This window comes from Trachurus trachurus (assembly GCF_905171665.1).
Source record: "Trachurus trachurus genome assembly, chromosome: 6".
Lineage (NCBI taxonomy): Eukaryota > Metazoa > Chordata > Actinopteri > Carangiformes > Carangidae > Trachurus > Trachurus trachurus.
The window spans coordinates 3387549-3408748 of record NC_139897.1 but is presented as its reverse complement, the minus strand read 5'-3'; the positions used below and the strand labels follow the sequence as shown (position 1 = coordinate 3408748).

The following is a 21200-nucleotide window of genomic DNA, read 5'->3' as shown; positions in this document are numbered from 1 at the left end:
TCCATGCTCATTACGAGAATTCAGGAAGGCTAGTTAGTGAAAAGAAGAAGGGTTCTCAGCTACGCTAGCAGCTCCCAGAGGCTGACACTGCAACACTGACAGCACAGCCCTCACTCAGTCTAACAAAATGTTGAGTTTACTTGTTGTTAGCATAACATAACATAACATAACATAACATTTGTTGACTTAAAGGTGGCGCTGTACCAGTCAATTTAACATAATCTCCAAATATGGCTTCTGTTCAAACTGTAGTCATGCATGGATACAAGAATAGGAGTCTATTGCTGCGTTCAAGACAACTCGGAAGTCAGAAAAAAACGAGCTCCGAGTTGTAAAAAATGAATTGAACGGCGTCGAACTCGGAAATTACAGGTGGGAAACTCAGGTATCATATCATAGCTCCGACTTTCCGACTTGACGTCACGACAACATCAAAACATGGCGGCCCTCGTCTTAAACGGTTAGAATTTAGACATTTTAAGTTATTTGTTGAGGTTTGAGTGCATATTTGTTGTGTATTACTGCAGTAGCCTATATGAAATACATGTATATTAAGCTGTGATTGTTGTATGGTGTGAAATTGTGTTCCTTGTATGTAACGGAAATAACGTTTAACTGTTATCAAGGCTGTAACATTATATGTGCACTCATCTGCAGCGTCTCCTCTCCTCCAAAATAAACATCATTTACTGCTGCATTGATTTTTCGTATTCAGCGATGAGCCACAATACGCCAAACTTCCTTCAGGTATCCATGTTTTTTTTTCTCTTCCGAGTTCCTGCAGCGTGAACGCAATGATGTCGGAAGTCGGAAATTTCCGAGTTGGGAATTTTGACCTCTGAGTTGTCTTGAACGCAGCATAAATATCAGTAGGTTTCTGTGCAAAGGCAGCGTCTTCTTGCTAACTTCATGCTACATCCTAGACTCAACTTTTTATTCTGGCACACACACACACACACACACACACACACACACACACACACACACACACACACACACACACACACACACACACACACACACACACACACACACACACACACACACTCCCACTAGCCAGGGTAATTAGGTCTGACGTTGCGTTCACACCGGGCGTGAGGCGAATTTTTCGTGCGATAAGATTAGGCTACATACAAAGTCAATGTAAAGACACGAATGGACGCAAGTTTGTGCCGGCGAACATGCAAAATTCGCCTGTTTGCGCAAGTTCAAAATATACAACTCAAGCAAAATGTTCGCGTGAATGCCGCGAGTAAAAACTAATATTCCAGCGGGCAAACTCGAGCGAGTAGAGCGAGGTGAATATTTTACTCGCGTCCGGTGTGAACGCACTGTGAGAGATGAAGAAGCCACAGGGTGACAAGAAGGAAAACTGGGCTGACAAGGGAAGAGGAGGAAACCTGGTGATAGATTAATGAAGGAAAGCGGTCGACTAAATGACCTTTATCTCCAGGTTCACGACAAGTATACCATGGTAGAGTGTAGCGCACCTTTACCTACACGTGGAGTTACAGTTGACCTATGCACTTTTCAAATCATTATCAGTGCATTTATTGCAAGAGAGCAATAACAAAGAGGTAATCTTAGATCTTAACAGGACATGCATCTCCAACCTGAAGGCTGTCCGTCCCTGTGTTTCACTGACTCTTAGGGCTATTTCTGTAATATCACTGCACGTCTTTGGAATATGTTGACAAGTTAGTGGGTTTGTTTAGGCGAGTAGAGGAGACACTGGTCTCGCCTGGTTTCTCTTGTATCAAACTTCGACATCTAAATCTCCTCTACACTCAGAGGGATGTGGATGACCTAAAATGATACTGTGAGACATTAATAGTCCAGCGTTAAGGGGCTGGGTTTTAATGTTAGGACAGTTAGCTCCAGAAAAGCTGATTCTGTCACAATCAGACTCTCTGAAACACCTCGATTTTTAATACCTAGAAATACCTAGACAAGACAGACTGATGTGATAAAATATGTTACAGCTAGAATTTTACACAACACACTCTGTATTACGTCTGTTGTTGACATATGGTTGGTGCAAATATTGTTCCTGAATGGACCATCGTGTTTCTGCTCTTTGACTTGCTGCTGGCCTGATATACACTCAGTGAATCACCTAAACCTTTAACCCCTCACTCAACAGTGTGTTACAGCAACCTTCAAGCATGAACTGTGAGGAGCTTTATCTTAAACTGAGGAATCCCTGCATATCTATTCAGTGCTGCGTACTGCTGGTGGACTGGGATGCAGGCCTGTTGATGCAGGAGGAAGATATCCAAGTTAATTAGATGACACATCAGGAGCTTTTCAGCAGCTCAGACCGAACTGAGCACTCTGAATATGGGACAGCTGCAGCTGCAGTGAACCTGTTTTTATTCAGAGCAATATGACTTCTATTCGATCTACGCTACTTATTCTAAAACCTAGTAATGAGACTAAATGTACTGTAATGATCTGGATTCACATAAGAACAGCACTGCACTGCTAACCGACTTGGATATTTCCCTGAGGTATTCTCATTACCTTTGTACACTTGAAACACAACATGGCAATGTTTTTTTATTTTGCCACATTGCAGAAGAAGCCTAATGATTAACTAAGAAGGAATATAAATAAGCCTGCTTTAAGCAATGAGGCCAAGTGGTTAATTAGATTTTCTGTGCAACACAAACTGCGATATTTACAAAGGTAAACACATCACATGAGTTTTAGTTCATTGCAGTGACACCAGTGTTATTCAGCGTTAGTTCAGTGATATATAACCAGAGATGCTCAAAGCAAACACACAGCACACTCTGAGAAAAGACAGAGGTGGAAATGTGTGTTTATTATGGAGCTGGTTTCTAATCCTTGGGAGCAAGTGACGCTGCTGAGGACTAAAATCACAACCTCATGGTTGTTTGTCCCTGATGGAAAAATACTATGTGTTTTTATTTAACTTTGTTAACCATATGTCCTGTTTGGCAGAGAAGTTGTTTGAGAAGGCTCTGTCCAGTTTTTTTGCGCGGGTAAATTAAAAAAGAAAAAAGAAAATAAACAGCGAAGCATTGCAGTCCACATAGTTGTATGCAGATACAGGACGTATTACCGTTTACTTGTGTTCACGATGCGTCCCTGACCACCTTCGGATCACAAATCATCCTCAATGTTTCTTGGGTGCATGTTACAGCTGTTCTTTCATGTGGTCAAGCTCTATCCGATTACAGTCTGATTACTGAAAACACATGTTAATGCCAGGTGTGAACGGGGTTAGAGTGTTGTTTTGTTTTTTTCCCCTTCATACACTTCATTATGTGACACTATGTTTCTGGTCAGATCTGTGCTCCCTGTGAAGAGAAGAGGGCTTGATATTCACCACAACAGTGCACTGCAAATGATGTCAGTAAACTGCACACATGCTTACCAACAGAGACCGTCAGCCGTGTTTCATAGGAGACTAATGAAGACGAAGCAGAGATGTTGTTGAGGCCAACCTCCTCTGGATACTGGTTGTACCCTCGCCTACATTTGATTTGGTAACCAATGTGAATGGGATTCGGCAGTAGCCTATACGTCAGTGAGAATGATAATGATGATGTGTTTTTCCTTCGTCACCTGGCTGATACAGTATATCTGGCATATGTTGTGTTGTGGATTCACATTCCCTACCTCCTCCTACGCAGACACTTGGACAACTTAATGAGGTTTAGATTTCGGGGAAACAGAAATTCATCTCAGGCTGTCCAGGCAACCTGCTGTGCATACTAATGCTACAATATAGTGTGTATTTACATTCCTGGGATGGAGGAGCATGTCACCTGCCCCACCCTCAGTTGGAGAGATTCATTGATCTCTAGCAATAAAATAAATTGAGCTTTAAATAAAAAAAATAAAAAAAAAGGTCATGTTAATCAAGTGTGCACAACAACAAAACAAATCCACTTGGATTTTAAGTAACAATCAATGTATTTGGACTTGACACAATCACAATCGACTTGTTTCTTTTGTGAGAAAAAACAAATACAGCTACTTTTTTGTGAGATGTTAGCTTCTGATTGGCTGAAGAAGCTATGTGTCTAACAGTACCAGAATGGTGAGATTGTAATTGATAAGGATGTGATGATTTGTCATTTTACAAACAAAAATGTCAAATATGATGTAGTCTCAGGGGGGTTTAAATGTCAATGGCAAACAATATTTTAAGCAAGATGATTGTTTCCCCAAATCTAGTTACAGGTATAATATGTAGGAATTCCCCCCATCTTGCGGTGCGGTTGCATATCTGAACATATTCTTGATGTTGCATTCATGTGAAATGGGGCAGACGTCAGACAGACAACAGACGCTGCATGTAACAGGATAAACAAGCATCTATATAAACAAGTGGTCCACCAGCACGAGGCAAAACAATACAGGCCTGACAATATGTTGTCATGGTGATGTCGTATTGTTTACCTGACCCACGTTTTACCGTCTTTCTCTCGTGGAGTAAAATGACATCCGGTTGGTTTGCTGACGGTGTCATTCAGGTGTCTGACTGCACCTGAATGCAACACCAGTGCCTCCGTCCTTCCTCACACTACACAGTGGTGACAGTTTTAACAGGCCGAGCCGACAGCTCCGCTGAGTTTCTATGGTTACCTACGGTCACGCTGCCACTCAACGTAAAAAATGGATGCAACATGGCCGCCTCGGTTCGGTGCGTCGCCCACTTAACGACTTGTAACAACTCATTCTAAGGTACCAGAAAGCTTTCATTTGTATGCGGGTTTGACCCGACTTCAGTGAAATACGTATTTATGAAAGCAATATTTGATTTTTGCTAATAAAAAGCCAAATAAGTTACACACTGGGGCTTTAAATATTTGAGGAAACTAATTATTACAGACAGTGCTCTTGCTTTCAACTACTCGGTAGTGCACATTCATTATCTCTAAATGAGACCTATGACAGTCTAGCCCCTACTACAGCCATGTGAATATCCAAATGGAGGCTATGAATACTGCAGATGCAACATCTCAGCATGGACTTTCACATTACAGTTCTGGCAGAACTTGATTGATTCTTTCATTTATCAATGACTGCATGTGGTGGGTTTGGGTGTTGTGTCATGTGGTTTGTTATTTTTGGGGTATTTCATGTCTTTAGCAGAAAGGTGAGAAGAAAAGAGGGATGAGAGAGAAAGACAACAAAGGATCAATCCAGCGCTGGTGTCTTCACAGTATATGGTTAAGCTGCTTCTTAATCATCAATGCCACTCAGAGTTGTGCTATGTACGATGGTGCTCTGAAGTCTGAGACCAAGTTGACACACTTGGATTATTTTGGCTGATTTCGGACAAAGTAGCACTTTGATTGTATGGGGCACATGCGAGCATACCACCGGAAGATCAACACATCAATTCTCTGAGAGATATAAAATTAAGCAGCTTCATCACAGCTACAGAATTCAGTAAACAGAGACACACCAAAAAGACTCAGCGACCAGGCCTCTCTGTTGTTTCCTCTACAGCCCAGCTGTCTAAAACTGGCATGTTGTTTTGGGATGAATTTGGGCACAAAGAAAAGACAATGGCCCTGTAGCTGACAAGCTACATTAATAATGTAGACAGACTGACTGCTATAGACACTCCATGCTGGTTTAGGGATTTGCACCACTGCTTTGATATGGACTTGGTTTACTTATGGATCAGCGGAGCAGAAACCAATACAAAGAACAAGGACAGTATTAATGAGAAGTGAACACCTCCTCACAGACAGAAGTGCAAATGAATCATCACAGTGACCACAGCTGTTAACAGCATACTTCAGAGTAGATCTTAACAAGTTCCTATACGGTCCGTGAGGGGAGAGTTCCTCAAATTCAACTTAAACAAAGCATGGCTTTTCTTTTACCATTGTATAATAACACATTATTACATGTGTCGCGGAAATCTAAGAATGAAGCCCGTTGCTAACGTGACTTCATTGTTGCCTGGTTATTAACTGTGAACTTCTCCTTAAGATTCCTTAACTGGCGCTACACAGCTGTAACTAAGCACAGAGGTATTCACTGGTCTGGTTGTTGTGACGGCTTGTTACTGAGTCAACAGAGCCAGGACAACAGGTATCTGATCACTCACATTCCTGCTTCTCTACACAGCACAGGTCTCACTTTCTCACTTTTGATGTCTATTTGTCAGTCTCTGGCCTCTTGTCAGTGAGTAATTATTAAAATGCTTTGGCTACTATTTTTTGCAATAAGGGGGAGAATGGAGACTATTTGGGTCATTCCGCCAAAAGAGTGCCATTTGCTCATTGTAACTCTTAAAAATTAAACTTCATTTTTCATTCCATTTCAGTATAGATTTTTTTAATATACACATTTACTCATTCAAAATGAGTAGTGGTCAATCTCAGGCTACTTTATTTAATTTATTGCTGCTTTTATCATTGCATTTTTGAAGAATTAGTAACAGCAATGAGGGTAACAGCAATGAGTTTTTAGCATAAAATCAGCAATTGTGTGAAATCTAGCCCAATAGCATCTATACTAATAGCTTGAGCACACAGAGCACATTCTTAGGATTTAACTGAATATTTTACTTTTGATATCAACAAACACTGTCTAGAGATAATTTAGGTAACAGGAATGAGTTTTAAGAGTGACCGACCCTGACATAGCTACAATATCATTCAATTTCAGGAAAAATAAATTACAGAATTTAATTTTGGTCTTCCCATGACTTTCAAAAGACCCAAATGATGTCACTTCCAGCAGAACATGTCACTGGTGGAATATTCCAAAACTTTAGAATGTGTTTGGTTAACAGCACTGAGTGAAAACCTGGGGACGGGACTAAAATGTGAATTTTAACCAAAATACAATTAGGTTTTAATTAAAAAAATGTTATAAGTGTAGATATAATATAAAGTCACACTAATATGCAAAAAAAAATAGATTTTAGAAGGATTTTATTCATAATGCATTGTGGTAAACTATAGCGTTTGGCTCTGGGGACATGCAACAAAGGCTGTTTCAGTGTTTTGAAAGCCTTTTTATAGTAATTCAAAATTATATATATTTAATTTCTACAGTGATTCATGTGTATGGTGCTTTGTTTATTAATTAAATGCAATTTATATTATATTATTACATGTTTTTATACATTTAATATGCTGGGGACAGAAATGGCACTCTTTTGGTGGAATCGCCCATTTAAACATGTGATCTGGGGTGTTTTTGATTATGCTCAATTTAAGTTAATTTGAAGTTATCTCTCCTTCCAGCTGCCAGCCCACACATATCTTTAGGTCTGAATTTATTATCTATGTTGTCATGTTTCATAGTTTATTTTGGGGTTTAGTTGTGTAGTTTAGATGTTTTTTATACTTTTTTTTTTTTTTTTTTTTTAACTCTGTAAGACTCCTGTAACAGTCTCTTTGGCCCAGCCTCCAGTAAGGCATTAGTAGGATATTATTCAGTAGGATATTATGCAGGAGGCTAAATGTGGAGGAGAAAAGAAGACTGCAGATCCTTGGGGCTTCCAGCCACCCTTTGAAGTCTCAAAAACAGTCTTTGCGAGAGGGAATACTAGGGTGAAGCTGTGCTTTATGAATAATTAACTATTTACCGGCATAATACGAGTCATCCTTGTTGGCACCGGGAGTGCAACAACATACCGACACAGCTGTCCACATTGAGAGTGTGTGTTTGTGCGACGCAAGCTCAAGGTTGTCAATCTATCCAGAAGAAGAGCGATTAGTCAGGAATATGCTGCTGTTTGAGACGGGACGGGTTCTCTCTATGAACCATAGCTATGAACACGGTGTCCTACTCAACCAAAGTCCGTGCCTGATTCAAATACATTACAGCATGTTATTCATTTAAGGCCTGCGATGGTAAAATAAAAAATCATGGTAATTGACGACACTACAGTAGCCTAAAATATTCTTGAATTCTGCACTGATATGATAAAAAAAATTATAATAATAATAATCAATCATGTAGGCTTCATGAACACATGATCCCACTGTTCCTATGGTGGTGCAGTTGGAAAAAGTCTAAATTTTACTAGGGAAAGTTTTGATTTATGGTTATTACTTCATGCCGAATTAAAAATTATGAAAATTATTTTAAATCTAACATTACATCAAACGTTAAGCCCAGGCTTACTTTGCACAGCACGGACATTTTGTTATGTTTTTACTTTTGCAGACGTGAGTTTGGCGTTAGTGCTGCACGAGCCACAGGGCGGCGGGAAGTTGTGGACAACAGCGGCCGGTGACCGGTCAGTGTCCTACCGTCTCCTCGGGGCTCCTGCTGTAGAGACACGGTCCCGTCCCGGTGGAGGAGGATGGACGACGGGTCCTTCACCCGGCGGACAGTCCCGGCCGGCGGGCGGGGCACCCTCAGCCCGCTGCAGCACTGGTAGCACACCGCCCATGCCTGCTCCTCGTTGACGGGCTGCTCGTAGGACTTCAGCACCTCCTCCAGAGACAGTTCCCGGGGCTCCGCCAGGTCCCGCGCCTCTCCGCGCTCCGTGGGAGCGGTTACCCGTGAGTCCCCGTCCTTGGCGCTTCTGTTGGTGGATCTAGCCATGGCTGCGATGGCCTGGAGCCCATTCTTCACTCCGTAGGCGGTGGGGCCATTTATGATGTGCTGCCTCCTGTTCGGCCCGGTGTCCTGGCTGTCCGCTTCTTAAGCTAGTCCAGTACCGCAGCTGCACCTCGTTACCACAACAGTGTCAAGTTAGCCTGGGCAAACGCACAACATCCGGTATGAAATTAAAAACGTAACCCACACGTTGCAGCCTTTTTTTTTTTTTTTTTTTTTACAGTCTGTGGTTGCAGCCTTTTCTTCTATTTGCTTTTGATGGAAATTGAATATCGGGTTTTCAGCTGCTCCAGCCCAACAGGAAAATAAATGCTCCTGAGCTCATACACAGTTTCTCTTTCAGTTGCCCTTGTGAAGTTTTATTTTGAAAATTCACCTCACTTCCGATCGTGGTTCCCCCACTTGACTTGACTTGAAGCTTGTTGCCATGTCAGCAAGTGAAAGACATACAGACAGGATCTGCGGGAAAACATCAACCGAGAGAGATGGACACTGTCCTCACAGCAGGACTGGCCCATCATCAGCCTTCAGTGGAGAGGAGGCTGTTGCTGGAAAGGGTCTCGTATGGATCTATTACAATGACCCAACCGACAGCAGGCTGTAGTTGAGGGTCCAGCAGGTGGACCACTTACCATGTGTAGCCTGAAAACATGAAAAGGGTAGAAACTGGAACAATTTCATCCATGACATAGCCTACATGGCCATCACAGAGGAGCAATCGCTCTGCGGAGGAGTATTAGGACCAGCCAAGAAAAAAAAAGCCAGCCAAAAAAGAAAAAAGTCAGGCACAAGAAAAAAAGAAAAAAAAAACTGCATCTGTCTGCAGTTCCAGCTATTTCATAGGCTACCTCCTCCAAGTTTGTGTGGTTTATCCTTCTGAATGTGGTAGGACGAAGGAGTTTGAGTTTTAAATACATACAGTATTGCCAGTATAGTCTACTTAAGATTCTTCATTGACATGAATAACTATATGACAATGACAATAAAGTTGAATTGATAAATTTGCACAGATCCAGTCCTTTGTCTAACAAATCAAGTCCATGTATCCACTGAGTCAGTCCGCACCTAGAAAGAGACAAAGACAGACAGACTGTTACAGAAACAACAGAGAGACAGTGGAGCAGGAGTATGAACACTCTGAGGAAGAAGAGGAATACACATATTGCCCTCGAACAATTCCAGTGTATAGCAGGAGGAGAGTCAGACCTGCAAGTCCTCAGTCTAACCCACCAGATGAGCTCAGACCCGTAGCTCCAGAGTTTCAACCACTGAGAAAGGTAACAGATATGGCTCAAAAACAACAACAACATGATCCTGTCACTGTCCCAGATCCAGTGCAGACACCAGACCAGCTGGCAGCTGCTCCACCACCAGCTCAGGAAGTGCAAGGAGAACTCAGACCTGACGATAGGGATGGGGCAGATCCGATCCAGTATCGGTATCGGGTACCGATACGAGTGTAATTAATGGATCGGAAAATTCCGATCCCACCTGCGCAAATTTCCGATCCCTGAAACACATGTGCTTTCATGGTTGTCTGCTGAAACGATTCCAAAAGTTACTCCTGTTGGCTGCTCTGCTAGGTGGCTGCAAAACTGTGGAACGGATTTCCTGAAGGAGGCGTGTGCGGTGTGTCAGTGAGGCAGAGAGATGAGACACACCCCCGTTCAGGAAATACATTCCGCTGTTTGCAGCCTGCCGGGCCACTAGCAGCAGCAGCCGGGTAGCATTGAGCAGCACACATGTCCGCTGTTTGTAAATATTTCATGCTCGAAACACCGCAAAGCAAGACAGCAACGTGCAATGTAGGGCTGGGCAATAAATCGATTAATTCGAATTTGTACTTTACATCGATTTATTTTAAGAAAAACAATTTTCTCTTCAACATCCACTACCAACGCTCCCTGCTGGGCTCCCGTAGTTCAGAGTGCGCGAACCCCCGCAACACTTTTCCGTGTTGTTGCTCCCTATGAAAGGAACAAGACCGCGGCAGCCCAAGCACCGCCACCACCGTGTACCAGCTACCGCTAATGACTGCTAATGACGGCGCTGTGTGTCGGGGAGAGAAGTAGGGAGACACGGGGTCTAAAGCTCGCGGAGCCGCGGTGTGCTGTGTGCAGAGCGACCCCGCTGCAGCGGCGGTGCTGATAGAGCGGAGTTTATGTTGAACAGGTAATCTTTGTTTTTATTGTGGAAGTTGTGAATCCGACACTGTTACTCCACATTCAAAGCCGTGTTTGGTTTCTGCAGGCAGGCTTGTTGCTCTGCTCTGCTGAAGGGGGGTGTGTCGTTAGGAGGCTCCGAGGGGAGGGCAATACGAGCTTGGGGGGGAGGGTGTGTGTATCTGTGTGTGGGGTGCTTTTTTCAAAATTTTCTCATCATTTTTCAGATCGTAGACCAGGGTTGTCAAACGTGCGGCACGCGGGCCAAAACTGGTCCAGCGGGGAGTCCAATCTCGCCCTCAGAATGAATTTGCCAAGTGTGAAAATTACATAGAAGACAGAAGAGGCATATTATTGTTGAAATTGCACTTGTATTTTTATGAGGAAATTTCAGATTGTTCATAATATGTTTTGTAAAAGAATAGTTCATTAACTGTAAACATCTTATAATACAAAGGGAAAAGTTCTTCTTTTTATTTATACCTTATCATGCTATTATTCTACTGCTCTGGCCAACTTGAGATCCAGTTGTGCTGTTTGTGGCCCCTGAATGAGTTTGACACCCCTACGTAGAGCATAGCTTTAGGTGGGAGGGGAAAATCTAAAAAAATGATTGAATGAAAAAAAAAAAGCTCTGGTATCGGAATAGTATCGGTATCGGCAGATATCCAAATTCTTGTATCGGGATCGGATCGGAAGTGAAAAAATGTGGATCGGTGCATCCCTACCTGACGACACTGCAGAGGAGGTTGATTCAAGAGAGCAGGAGGACAGTGAGGAGCCTGCAATGGAACTGTGCGAGGAGGAAGTGCAACTTGTGAGGAGGTCAGCGCGATCACAGAGACCTCGAGAAATGCTGACATATGACCATCTTGGATAACCATCATACCAGTCTTGGGGACCAGGTGCAAACCTGATGTTTGCTCATGTCTCCTCTCCCATTACCCCTAAATCCATGTCCCATACCCTCCTTTTACCCAGCTGTCCCCGAACATTGTTTCTACCCTCCACAAGCAGCGTGGACATGCTAGAGACACACAAAGACTTGAAGAACAGACTAGACCAGACTTTACTGTACACATACACACTTACACCTGCACACACACTTACACATACACACCTACACTGGCACACACTTATATGCACATATAACTGTACGTTGACAATTTGTTTTGAGACATTTTCTTTTAATATTTTTGTTGATTCTAGATGTCCGGAGACATCTCTTGAAGCAGGGGAGAGTGTAGTGGGTCTGAATAGCCACATAGTGTATTACGTTAACAGACACCCCCTCTTTTTCATTTTAATATTTGAACCTTTATTTGAAACTTTATAAACTCAGTTTTGCATAATCATTACCATTTTGCACCAGTAGATGGTGCTCTAACACCAGTGGGTCCAAGCAAATAGTTTCTGCTCTGCTTTGCTATGCGCATACAGGTGCAGAGAATAAACCTGCTGAGCAGCAGTAGCATGAGCTAACAGCTCTTGTGTCGTGTGTTTGGATCCACAGGTACGTAAAATGTATTAATTGTACGGTTTTGTTCAGTTAAACTATGTAACAACATAAGGCGAAGCCATGAAGTGAAGCTAAGCATGGTAGAATGTTGAAATATGTACTTTATCATCGAAGTTTACTATCGGGCGTTCCCGTCCGCGAAAGGTCGGTTAAACAAGAATGAGTGTATATGTGTGTGTGTGAGCAGTTCCGACCATAAACGTTGCTGGCTATTGTTATTGTTTGTTAATATTATTCTGAGAGTAACTGGTACAGTATTTACAATGTTGTGGAGTATGAAATGTGAACATTAAGCGCATGTGCAGAGAATAAACCTGCTGAGCAGCAGTAGCATGAGCTAACAGCTCTCGTGTCGTGTGTTTGGATCCACAGATCCACAGTTACACCGTAGCTCAGCCGCTCAGTGCCCGCCGCCTGAGTGGCTCATGCTGCCGGACCAGAGACCCCTAGCTCTGGTGCTGGTAACACAAAACACTCATTGTTTATAAGTTTAGGTTCTGAGCTGAAGTTAAATTGTTTGTTATAACTGTATTACTGCAAGGGTAATAAGAATTAAGGGGGAGATGTCAAGGTATTGGGCATAGGCGGCGCTATCAATAGGCTATTTTTTTTTGTTGTTGCCCTCTGGAGAGACCTGAAAATGGCTGTCCACCAACATTCACCATCCAACCTGACGGAACTGGAGAGGATCTGCAAGGAAGAATGGCAGAGGATCCCCAAATCCAGGTGTGAAAAACTTGTTGCATCATTCCCAAGGAGACTCATGGCTGTACTAGCTCAAAAGGGTGCTTCTACTCAATACTGAGCAAAGGGTCTGAATACTTATGACTATGTGATATTTCAGTTTTTCTTTTTTAATACGTTTGCAGCTGCGGCTGGAAGCGGCTGGAAGCGGCTGTGTCGGCGGCACCAGTACCGGTAATAACGGCGGCGGCAACACATTCTGTGCTTCTGTACTGTGCTTCTCTGAATCCTAGTTAAGTGGGACTTTCAGCGGCAGACTGGCCGGGGGAGGGGGGCCAGCAGGCGCTGAATTCGTGGGTTTATGTGGCTCCATCTTACCCAGGACCCAGTGCAGAAAATGAAAAAGATTATGAATATGTTTTAATGTTTGTTTTATTGTTGCTGTTATTTTGTTTTCTTATTTTGTATATTTAACCCATGTAAAGCACTTTGATTATCTGTCCAGATGTTATAAAGTGCGATATACATACATTCTGAATTGAACAAGGTATACCTTTAAATATTTATTGCATTCATTTAAGTTTCAGCTGCATAAATTTACAGATAAATACAAGAATAAACCGACCATCTGGAAGGCACTGATACCGTCAACAGGCTCCTCATACAAACTACAATTTGACAGGAAGACAACAGGCGATTAAAACAGATAGCTATGTGTTTTGCATCTTTCACATTGATTAGGGTCACTTGCTAACTGTTTAGCAGGCTTAAGCCTGATGAAGCCCACTGGGCGAAACGCGTTGCTTAACTTTAAAAATCATAAATCCATATTAAAGTGACCACATTGTGTGCGGTGGAACTCCTTCCATTCTCCAAATAGCCTATCTACAGTAAGTCCACTGGGGGGAGCTAACGTTATACAAATTATTTGTTGTTTGATTGTTTTTTCACAATGTCTTGTTTTTAATGATATTTATGATTTTATACTCTGTAAGGTGACCCTGGGTGTCAAGAAAGGCGCCTCTAAATTAAATGTATTATTATTATTATTATTATTATTATTATTATTATTATTAAAGGGATAGTTCAGCCAAAATTGAAATTTCACTCACACTATCTACTCACCCTCAAGTTATCTGTGGCTTCTCTGAGTTACAGGGGGTCTCGGCTGTGATGTTATGAGTATAGTAACATGAGAACTACATTACCCAGCATGCCGCAGTAGTTATGAGCATGCGTGGAAGCCCCGCCTGTACAGCAGTGGTGTACGTAGCCATGCAGGTAGCACGAGAATGTTTTTCTGTGTATAAGCTGTGAAGTAAATATAAAAGACCAGCTATCACGCCTCGTCTGCTCATTCAAGATAAAGCAAGACAACACATGGTGTCAGAAGTGGCCGTGAGCAGCTTCGGACGGAAGATTCGCCACGGTGGAGCCACGGAAGAAAGAGAGAAAAAGTCTCCGGTCGTGTGAGTGCTACGGGCTAATGAAGCTATGCTAACAGAGTTTGCTACGATGTGTGATGGCTACGAGCAGCAGTGGAAGTAAAAACGAGGACGAGGGACGGATCGAACAAGTAGAAGAGGATCTCGTACCTGGGAGAGGGCTGTAGTCCCGATACCCCGACGTGCAGTCATGGATAAGCTAAGTCCACCCACTTCCATGCAATTGACTGGGAACCTTGCTGATAACTGGAAGCGTTTCAAGCAACGATTTAATATATATCTTGCAGCAAGTGGAGCAGGGGGTGATGATGAAAAACTGAAAGCTCACATTCTTTTGCATGTTATAGGAGAAGATGCATTGGACATATATAATAGCTTTCAGCTAGATGAAGATAATTTGACTTTGACAGAGCTAATGACAAAGTTTGAAGAATACTTCGTGCCTAGACAGAACGTGACTTTTGAGAGGTACAAGTTTTTCACCCATGACCAAAAGCAAGGAGTACCATTTGACCAGTACTTAGCAGAGCTTCACACGCTAAGCAAGACATGTGAATTCGGCACCTTAAGAGACTCATTAGTGAGGGACAGGGTCGTTTGTGGAACAGTGGATAATGCACTCAGAGAAAGACTGCTCCGAGAGACAGGACTGACACTGGACAAATGTGTCAGTATGTGCAGAGCAGCTGAAACCACTCGAGCACAAGCAAAAGAGCTTCGGAGAGGTGAGACAACAGTGCATGCAATACATAAAGAACAAAGGAAAAAGAAAACATTTACCAAAGAGAGAGACCAAAAAGAGAAATCTTCTGAGTTCAAATGTGGTAAATGTGGAGGCAGCCACAAGCCAAGGTCTTGTCCTGCATTTGGAAAATCCTGTAACAACTGTGGAAGGAGCAATCACTATGCTAAATGTTGCAAAGCAGCTCTAAAACAAAAAGTTCACACAGTCGATGAGGGAGAAGAGGATTATGATGAGTTTATTGTAGATGTGGTGCATGCTTGTACAACTGAAAAAGAGGAATGGATTGTGCCTATCGAGGTAAACAAAACAATAATACCATTCAAGTTGGACACAGGTGCTCACGTAAACCTGATATCATTGGAAGACTATAAAACATTGACAGTGAAGAGCAAAATTCATCCTGTAAAAACAAAAGTGACTGGATACACCGGAGAACGTGTTCCTGTTAAAGGCGGATGCATCGCAACCTTCAAACACAAAAGTCGGCAGATAAGAGTGTACAACCAATCCTGGGACTCAGTACGTGTACAAAGCTCAATCTGGTCAAAAGAGTGTTTGTAGTGACATCACCAAATACTGCAAATGATCACGACTCACTCATGGAGGAGTATAAAGACTGTTTCGAAGGACTTGGATGTCTACCTGGAAAACATAAGATACGTGTGGATGAAAGTGTGTCTCCTGTTGTGCACCCCTGCAGGAAAGTCCCGTTTGCCCTGCGGGAAAAACTAAAAGAGGAACTAGCGCGCATGGAAAAACTACAGGTCATCAAGAAAATAGATGAACCAACGGAATGGGTCAGCTCGCTGGTTATTGTGCAAAAGAAAACAGGTGCTCTGAGAATTTGTTTGGATCCTAGGGATTTAAACAGAGCAATCAGAAGAGAACATTTTAAGTTACCAACCAGAGAAGAAATCATGGCACAGTTTGCTGGAGCTAAATGGTTCAGTAAACTAGATGCTTCGTCAGGTTTCTGGCAATTGAGACTAGATGAGCAGAGTTCAAGACTGTGTACGTTCAACACGCCGGAGGGCAGGTACAGGTTTCTTCGTCTGCCGTATGGCATCTTGTCAGCGCCTGAAGTATACCATAAGACTATTCACATGATTTTTGAGCACATTCCAGGAGTAGAGACGATGATGGACGATGTTATTGTCTGGGGGGCTACTCGAGAAGAACACGACGAAAGACTGAGACAAGTGCTAGACAAGACAAGAGAAGTTAATCTGAAACTTAACAAAGACAAATGTGAGTTTGGTGTGAAAACACTTACCTTTGTGGGAGATGTTCTCAGTGAAGAGGGGGTGAAGCCTGACCCGAGAAAAACATCAGCGATGGGGACCAGGGCAGACCAGACTTAGATGTTGGAGGTGGAAAAGAGAGCGCGCAAAGCGTTGAGTGCCAAAAATAACAGGCTTTTTATTTTACACGAAAAAGCTGTACAAAAACACTCAATATGAGGGCAAAGGTAAGCAAACCAAAATGCACATGGACCGATAGCCTCACAGCAGACTACCTCCACTCAGAGCTCCAGAGAGCTGAATGAAGCTCCCTTAAATACAGCAGCCTACCAAGGCTAATTGGGGCAAACCATTAATGAGGGACACACCAATAACATAATGGCCCATAACTGCCCCTTTAACACCACCAATATACAATATAATACACAATACCTACTCTCTCCTTTACACACTTCATATAATGTACACAAATATACCACAGCCTTGTACAATAATTAATCAAATCATACACATACAAAATCAAACACCCCTGGGCACCATGGGCTATGCCCACCCGGGCCCCCGCTCGATAAAGCCCGCCCCTGCAGCGGCGTGCGCTTCCACTGAGGAGCTGGGAGACGTGCAGGTGAGTGTGTGAGCGTGTATGAGAGTGTATGAGAGTATGTGCTGGACCAGCGTCTTTAACTGTGAATGGATGAAGTATGGGACGAGCAGTGGGTACCTCACTTCACGCCAGGATGATTGTATGGAGAGAAACTGTTACAGGTGAGTTGTAGGTGTGGTGAAGGCGAATCGCAGCGCACCGCGCTCCCGATGCCGGCACACGGCTCACGCCGCACATGTTTACAAACACAACAAACACATGATTAATATAAACAAACACCATACCGACGTCCCGGTTTCCCCTAAAGGAGTGCGTGTGTAAGTGTGTGTGAGAATGTCCACACAGAGTCTTTCTCTCTGCCTCGTGGGAGACGCCAGACAATGGCGTCCACCCCCAGGTGACGGTGAGAAAGGGGAGGGGGTTGCTCACCTTCTCACATTTCCCTCCCCCTCTGGAGTCTCGCCAACCGGGTGGCGAGACAAGAAGTCTGCCACAATGTTCTGCGTGCCCGCCCGGTACTGCACCGTAAAGCGGTACGGCTGCAGCGCCAAGAACCAGCGGGTGACACGTGCATTGGAGTCTTTCATGGTGGTCGGTCTCCAAAGAAAAGTCTCTACCCAGCAGGTAATATTTTAAAGTGTCCAGTGCCCACTTCACGGCCAGGCACTCCAGCTCAACCGCTGCGTACCTGGTCTCCCGGGGAAACAGTTTGCGGCTTATGTAAGCCACCGGCTTCTGGTCCTCTCCCTCACCCTGGAGCAGCACGGCCCCAAGACCAACGCCAGACGCATCAGTCTGGACCGTGAAATGCTGTCCAAAATCAGGGCTCTGGAGCACCGGGTCTTTGCAGAGCGCCCCCTTCAGGTCCAGGAATGCCTGTTCCTGCTCCTTCCCCCACTGGACCTGGGAGGAGCCTGATTTCCTGGTCAAGTCTGACAACGGGGCTGCTCGACGAACTCCGGCACAAACCGGCGGTACCAGCCCACCAGTCCCAGGAATGAACGGACGTCCTTCTTGGTCCGGGGCCTTGGGCAGTCCAGCACCGCCTGCACCTTGTCCTTTTGTGGCCGGATCACACCCCGGCCCAGCACGTGGCCAAGGTACAGCACCTCCTCCTTTGCCAGGGCGCACTTCTGCGGGTGGACGGTCAGGCCCGCCTGCTGGATGCGCCGCAACACCTCACCTAGATGACACAGGTGGTCCTCCCAGGTGGCGCTGTACACCACCACATCATCAAGGTAAGCGGCAGCAAAAGAGTCTGTACCAGCCAACACAATGTCCATAAGTCTTTGGAAACTGGCTGGTGCCCCCTGCAGACCAAAGGGCATCACAACAAACTGAAACAGTCCCTGAGGGGTACGAAAGGCTGTGCAAGGTCTGGCCTCCTTGGTCAGCGGCACTTGCCAATAGCCTTTACACAAGTCCAATGTTGTGATGAACGATGCTTTGCCAAGGCGCTCGATCAAGTCCTCCAGCCTTGGCATAGGGTAAGCATCAAAGTGGGACTGGGCATTCACCCGCCGAAAGTCAATGCAGAAGCGCATGGTGCCATCTTTCTTGGGCACCAGCACCACCGGGTTGCTCCACTCACTGGAGGACCTCTCAATCACCCCCAAGGCCAACATCTCCTCCACCTCCGTCCTGAGGGACGAAAGGAGACGTTCCGGCACCCGGTACATCCGCTGCCTTACCGGGGTGGTGTCTTTGAGAGGGATGGAGTGCTCCACCACCGTAGTGAAGCCTGGCCTCTCCTGGAATAGGCCAGCAGGGATGAGGGCTTCCAGCTCCCCCTGCTGGGCGGAAGACAGATGAGACAGGTCCGGAGTGCCTGACTGCTGGCCGGTGGGGAAGAACTGCTCAGGACTCTCCTCCTCCTCTGCCACAGCCTGCACCCTCAGCTGCAACTCTGGCCGCCTCTCATGCCACTCTTTCAACAGGTTGACATGGAAGATCTGCCTGGGCTTTCTCCTCCCAGGAAGGTCGATCTCGTAGGTTGCTGGCCCCATCTTCCGCACCACCTCGTAGGGCCCCTGCCACCTGGCCAACAGCTTGTTCTCTGTGGTGGGAAGAAGAAGGAGAACCTTCTGACCTGGGTGAAGGGTCCTCTGCCTGGCTGCCTTGTCGTACCAGGACTTCTGCTGCGTCTGGGCCTGCTCCAGGTTCGTCCGCACCATCTCCGCCATCTCCTCCATCTTGTCCCTCATCTTCAGGACGTGGGCCAGGATGCTGCGGGATTTGGGTGTCCCGGGTCCCTCCCAGGTCTCTCTCAGGACGTCCAAGGGACCTCGAACCTGTCGGCCGTAAAGCAGCTCAAAAGGTGAAAAGCCCGTGGAGGCCTGGGGGACCTCACGGTATGCAAAAAGCAAGAAGGGCAACCAGCGGTCCCAGTCCTTCCCATTGCTTGCCACAAACTTCCTCAACATGCCCTTCAAAGTTTGATTGTACCGCTCTACCAGGCCATCGGTCTGAGGGTGATATGGAGTGGTCCTAATGCCCTTAATGCCCAACAAACCATAGACCTGTTGCATAGTCTTGGAGAGGAACGCAGTGCCCTGGTCTGTGAGGACCTCCTGTGGGATTCCCACCCTGGAGAACAGCTGCAACAACGCCTGCGCTATTGGACGCGCAGAGATTTTGCGCAGAGGGAAGGCCTCTGGGTAACGAGTTGCATAGTCACATATTACCAAGATGTACCTGTACCCGGTTTGCGTTCTCTCCAGGGGACCTACAATGTCCATGGCTATGCGAGTAAAGGGCACCTCAATGACTGGAAGTGGCTGAAGAGGGTAAGGGCTTGTCTTCCTTTTGCTTGTCAGCTGACATTCCGGGCAGGACTTACAGTAATTCAGCACCTCACCATAGAGCCCTGGCCAATAAAACCTGGCTGCAACCCTCTCATGGCTCTTGGTGTTGCTCAGGTGACCCGCCCATGGAATTTTGTGCCCCAGCGCTAGTACCTTTTCCCTGACCTGCTTGGGCACCACTAGCTGCTCGGCCCTGCCCTCTCCCGGCTCATGATACAACAGTCCATCTCTCAAAATGTAGCTTTCCCCAGACAGAGTAGGAGAGACTTCTGTCTGGACCCCATCAATGTGAGTGACCCTTGCAAAAGCTTTCTGAAGAGTGGGGTCTTCCTTCTGCAGCTGCCCAAAATTGTCTGGAACCTCCCCCCACTCATCATCTGGCTGGGTAAGTGGCAATTCCTCACTTCTCTCTACCATCCCCACAAGCTTTTCCTGTCTGCTCTGCATGCGGGACTTCTTACCCCTCGGGCTGACGGGAGCAGAGCCGTCCCCATTAGCAAACGGCAACTCTGCTAGGTCATTGGATTCAGACTCACCAGTGAATGCTTCAGGGTCCTGTGCTCGGTTCTGGGACCTAGTCACGACCATGCTGACCGGCTGGCTTGTCTGTACCAGCTCGGGCAGGACGAGAATGTCTTGGCCAATGACCCTTAACCACCCCCACAGTCATCTGATAAGTCTGACCTCTGACCTCTAGATAGACTTCAGCCACCGGGTACTCATGTTCATCACCATTCACACACAAAACCCTCAGTTTCCCACCCGGCATAAAGTCTCTCTTCTCCACCAGGTGGGGCTGCACTAGTGTCTGTGTGCTTCCGGTGTCCAGTAGAGCAATGGCCCTCCTCCCATTAACTAGGACTGGTGCTGTCTGTAGCCTCCCCACAAAGCCTGTATCCCCCTCTTCTGCTCGTGGGATACAGCAATGGCTGGAGTGCTTGGGCTTTCTATTAGGACACTCAGGCTTAATGTGGCCCTCCTGATGGCAGTAGTAACATACCACCGACCCACTAGATTTCTGCTCTGGGGCATCTCTGGGCCTCACTGGTGGAAGTGAACTTCGGGCAGGCTGTCTACTGGGCTCCCTAGTCTTCGGACCACTCCCATACCCAAACCCCTCAGACCTACCTTGAGCTGCGGGTCTTGGCTGGGCCTCCATCCGGAAGGTCTTGTGTCCACGCCGAGCCGCCATGAAGCTCTCCACCAGGTCTGCCGCCCGCTGACCATCCTGGGGATCGTGCTCCTTCACCCAGATCCTGATGTCGGGGGTCAGAGTACGAAGGAACTGCTCCATGATGAGGATCTCGGAGACCTCGCCGATCGTCTTGGTCGCTGGCCGAATCCACTTGTTGAAGAGATCCTTGAGGCGTGTGTACAGCTCCCGAGGCGTCTCTCCAGGCCTGACGTCTGGCTCCCGGAACC

The 21200-nt window shown here is 45.6% G+C and overlaps 1 protein-coding gene across 1 annotated transcript in view; it reads right to left on the bottom strand.

Moving 5' to 3' along the window:
• spire2 (spire-type actin nucleation factor 2) overlaps positions 1-8559 on the bottom strand; it is a gene marked incomplete at both ends in the record, with an annotated part of 43263 nt that extends 34704 nt beyond the window's left edge. Inside the window, one exon of the mRNA XM_083973471.1 lies at positions 8262-8559. Within this exon, the coding sequence (XP_083829597.1) occupies positions 8262-8559 (298 nt within the window). The remainder of the gene's footprint in view (positions 1-8261) is intronic.
• Between the last annotated feature and the right edge of the window lie 12641 nt (positions 8560-21200).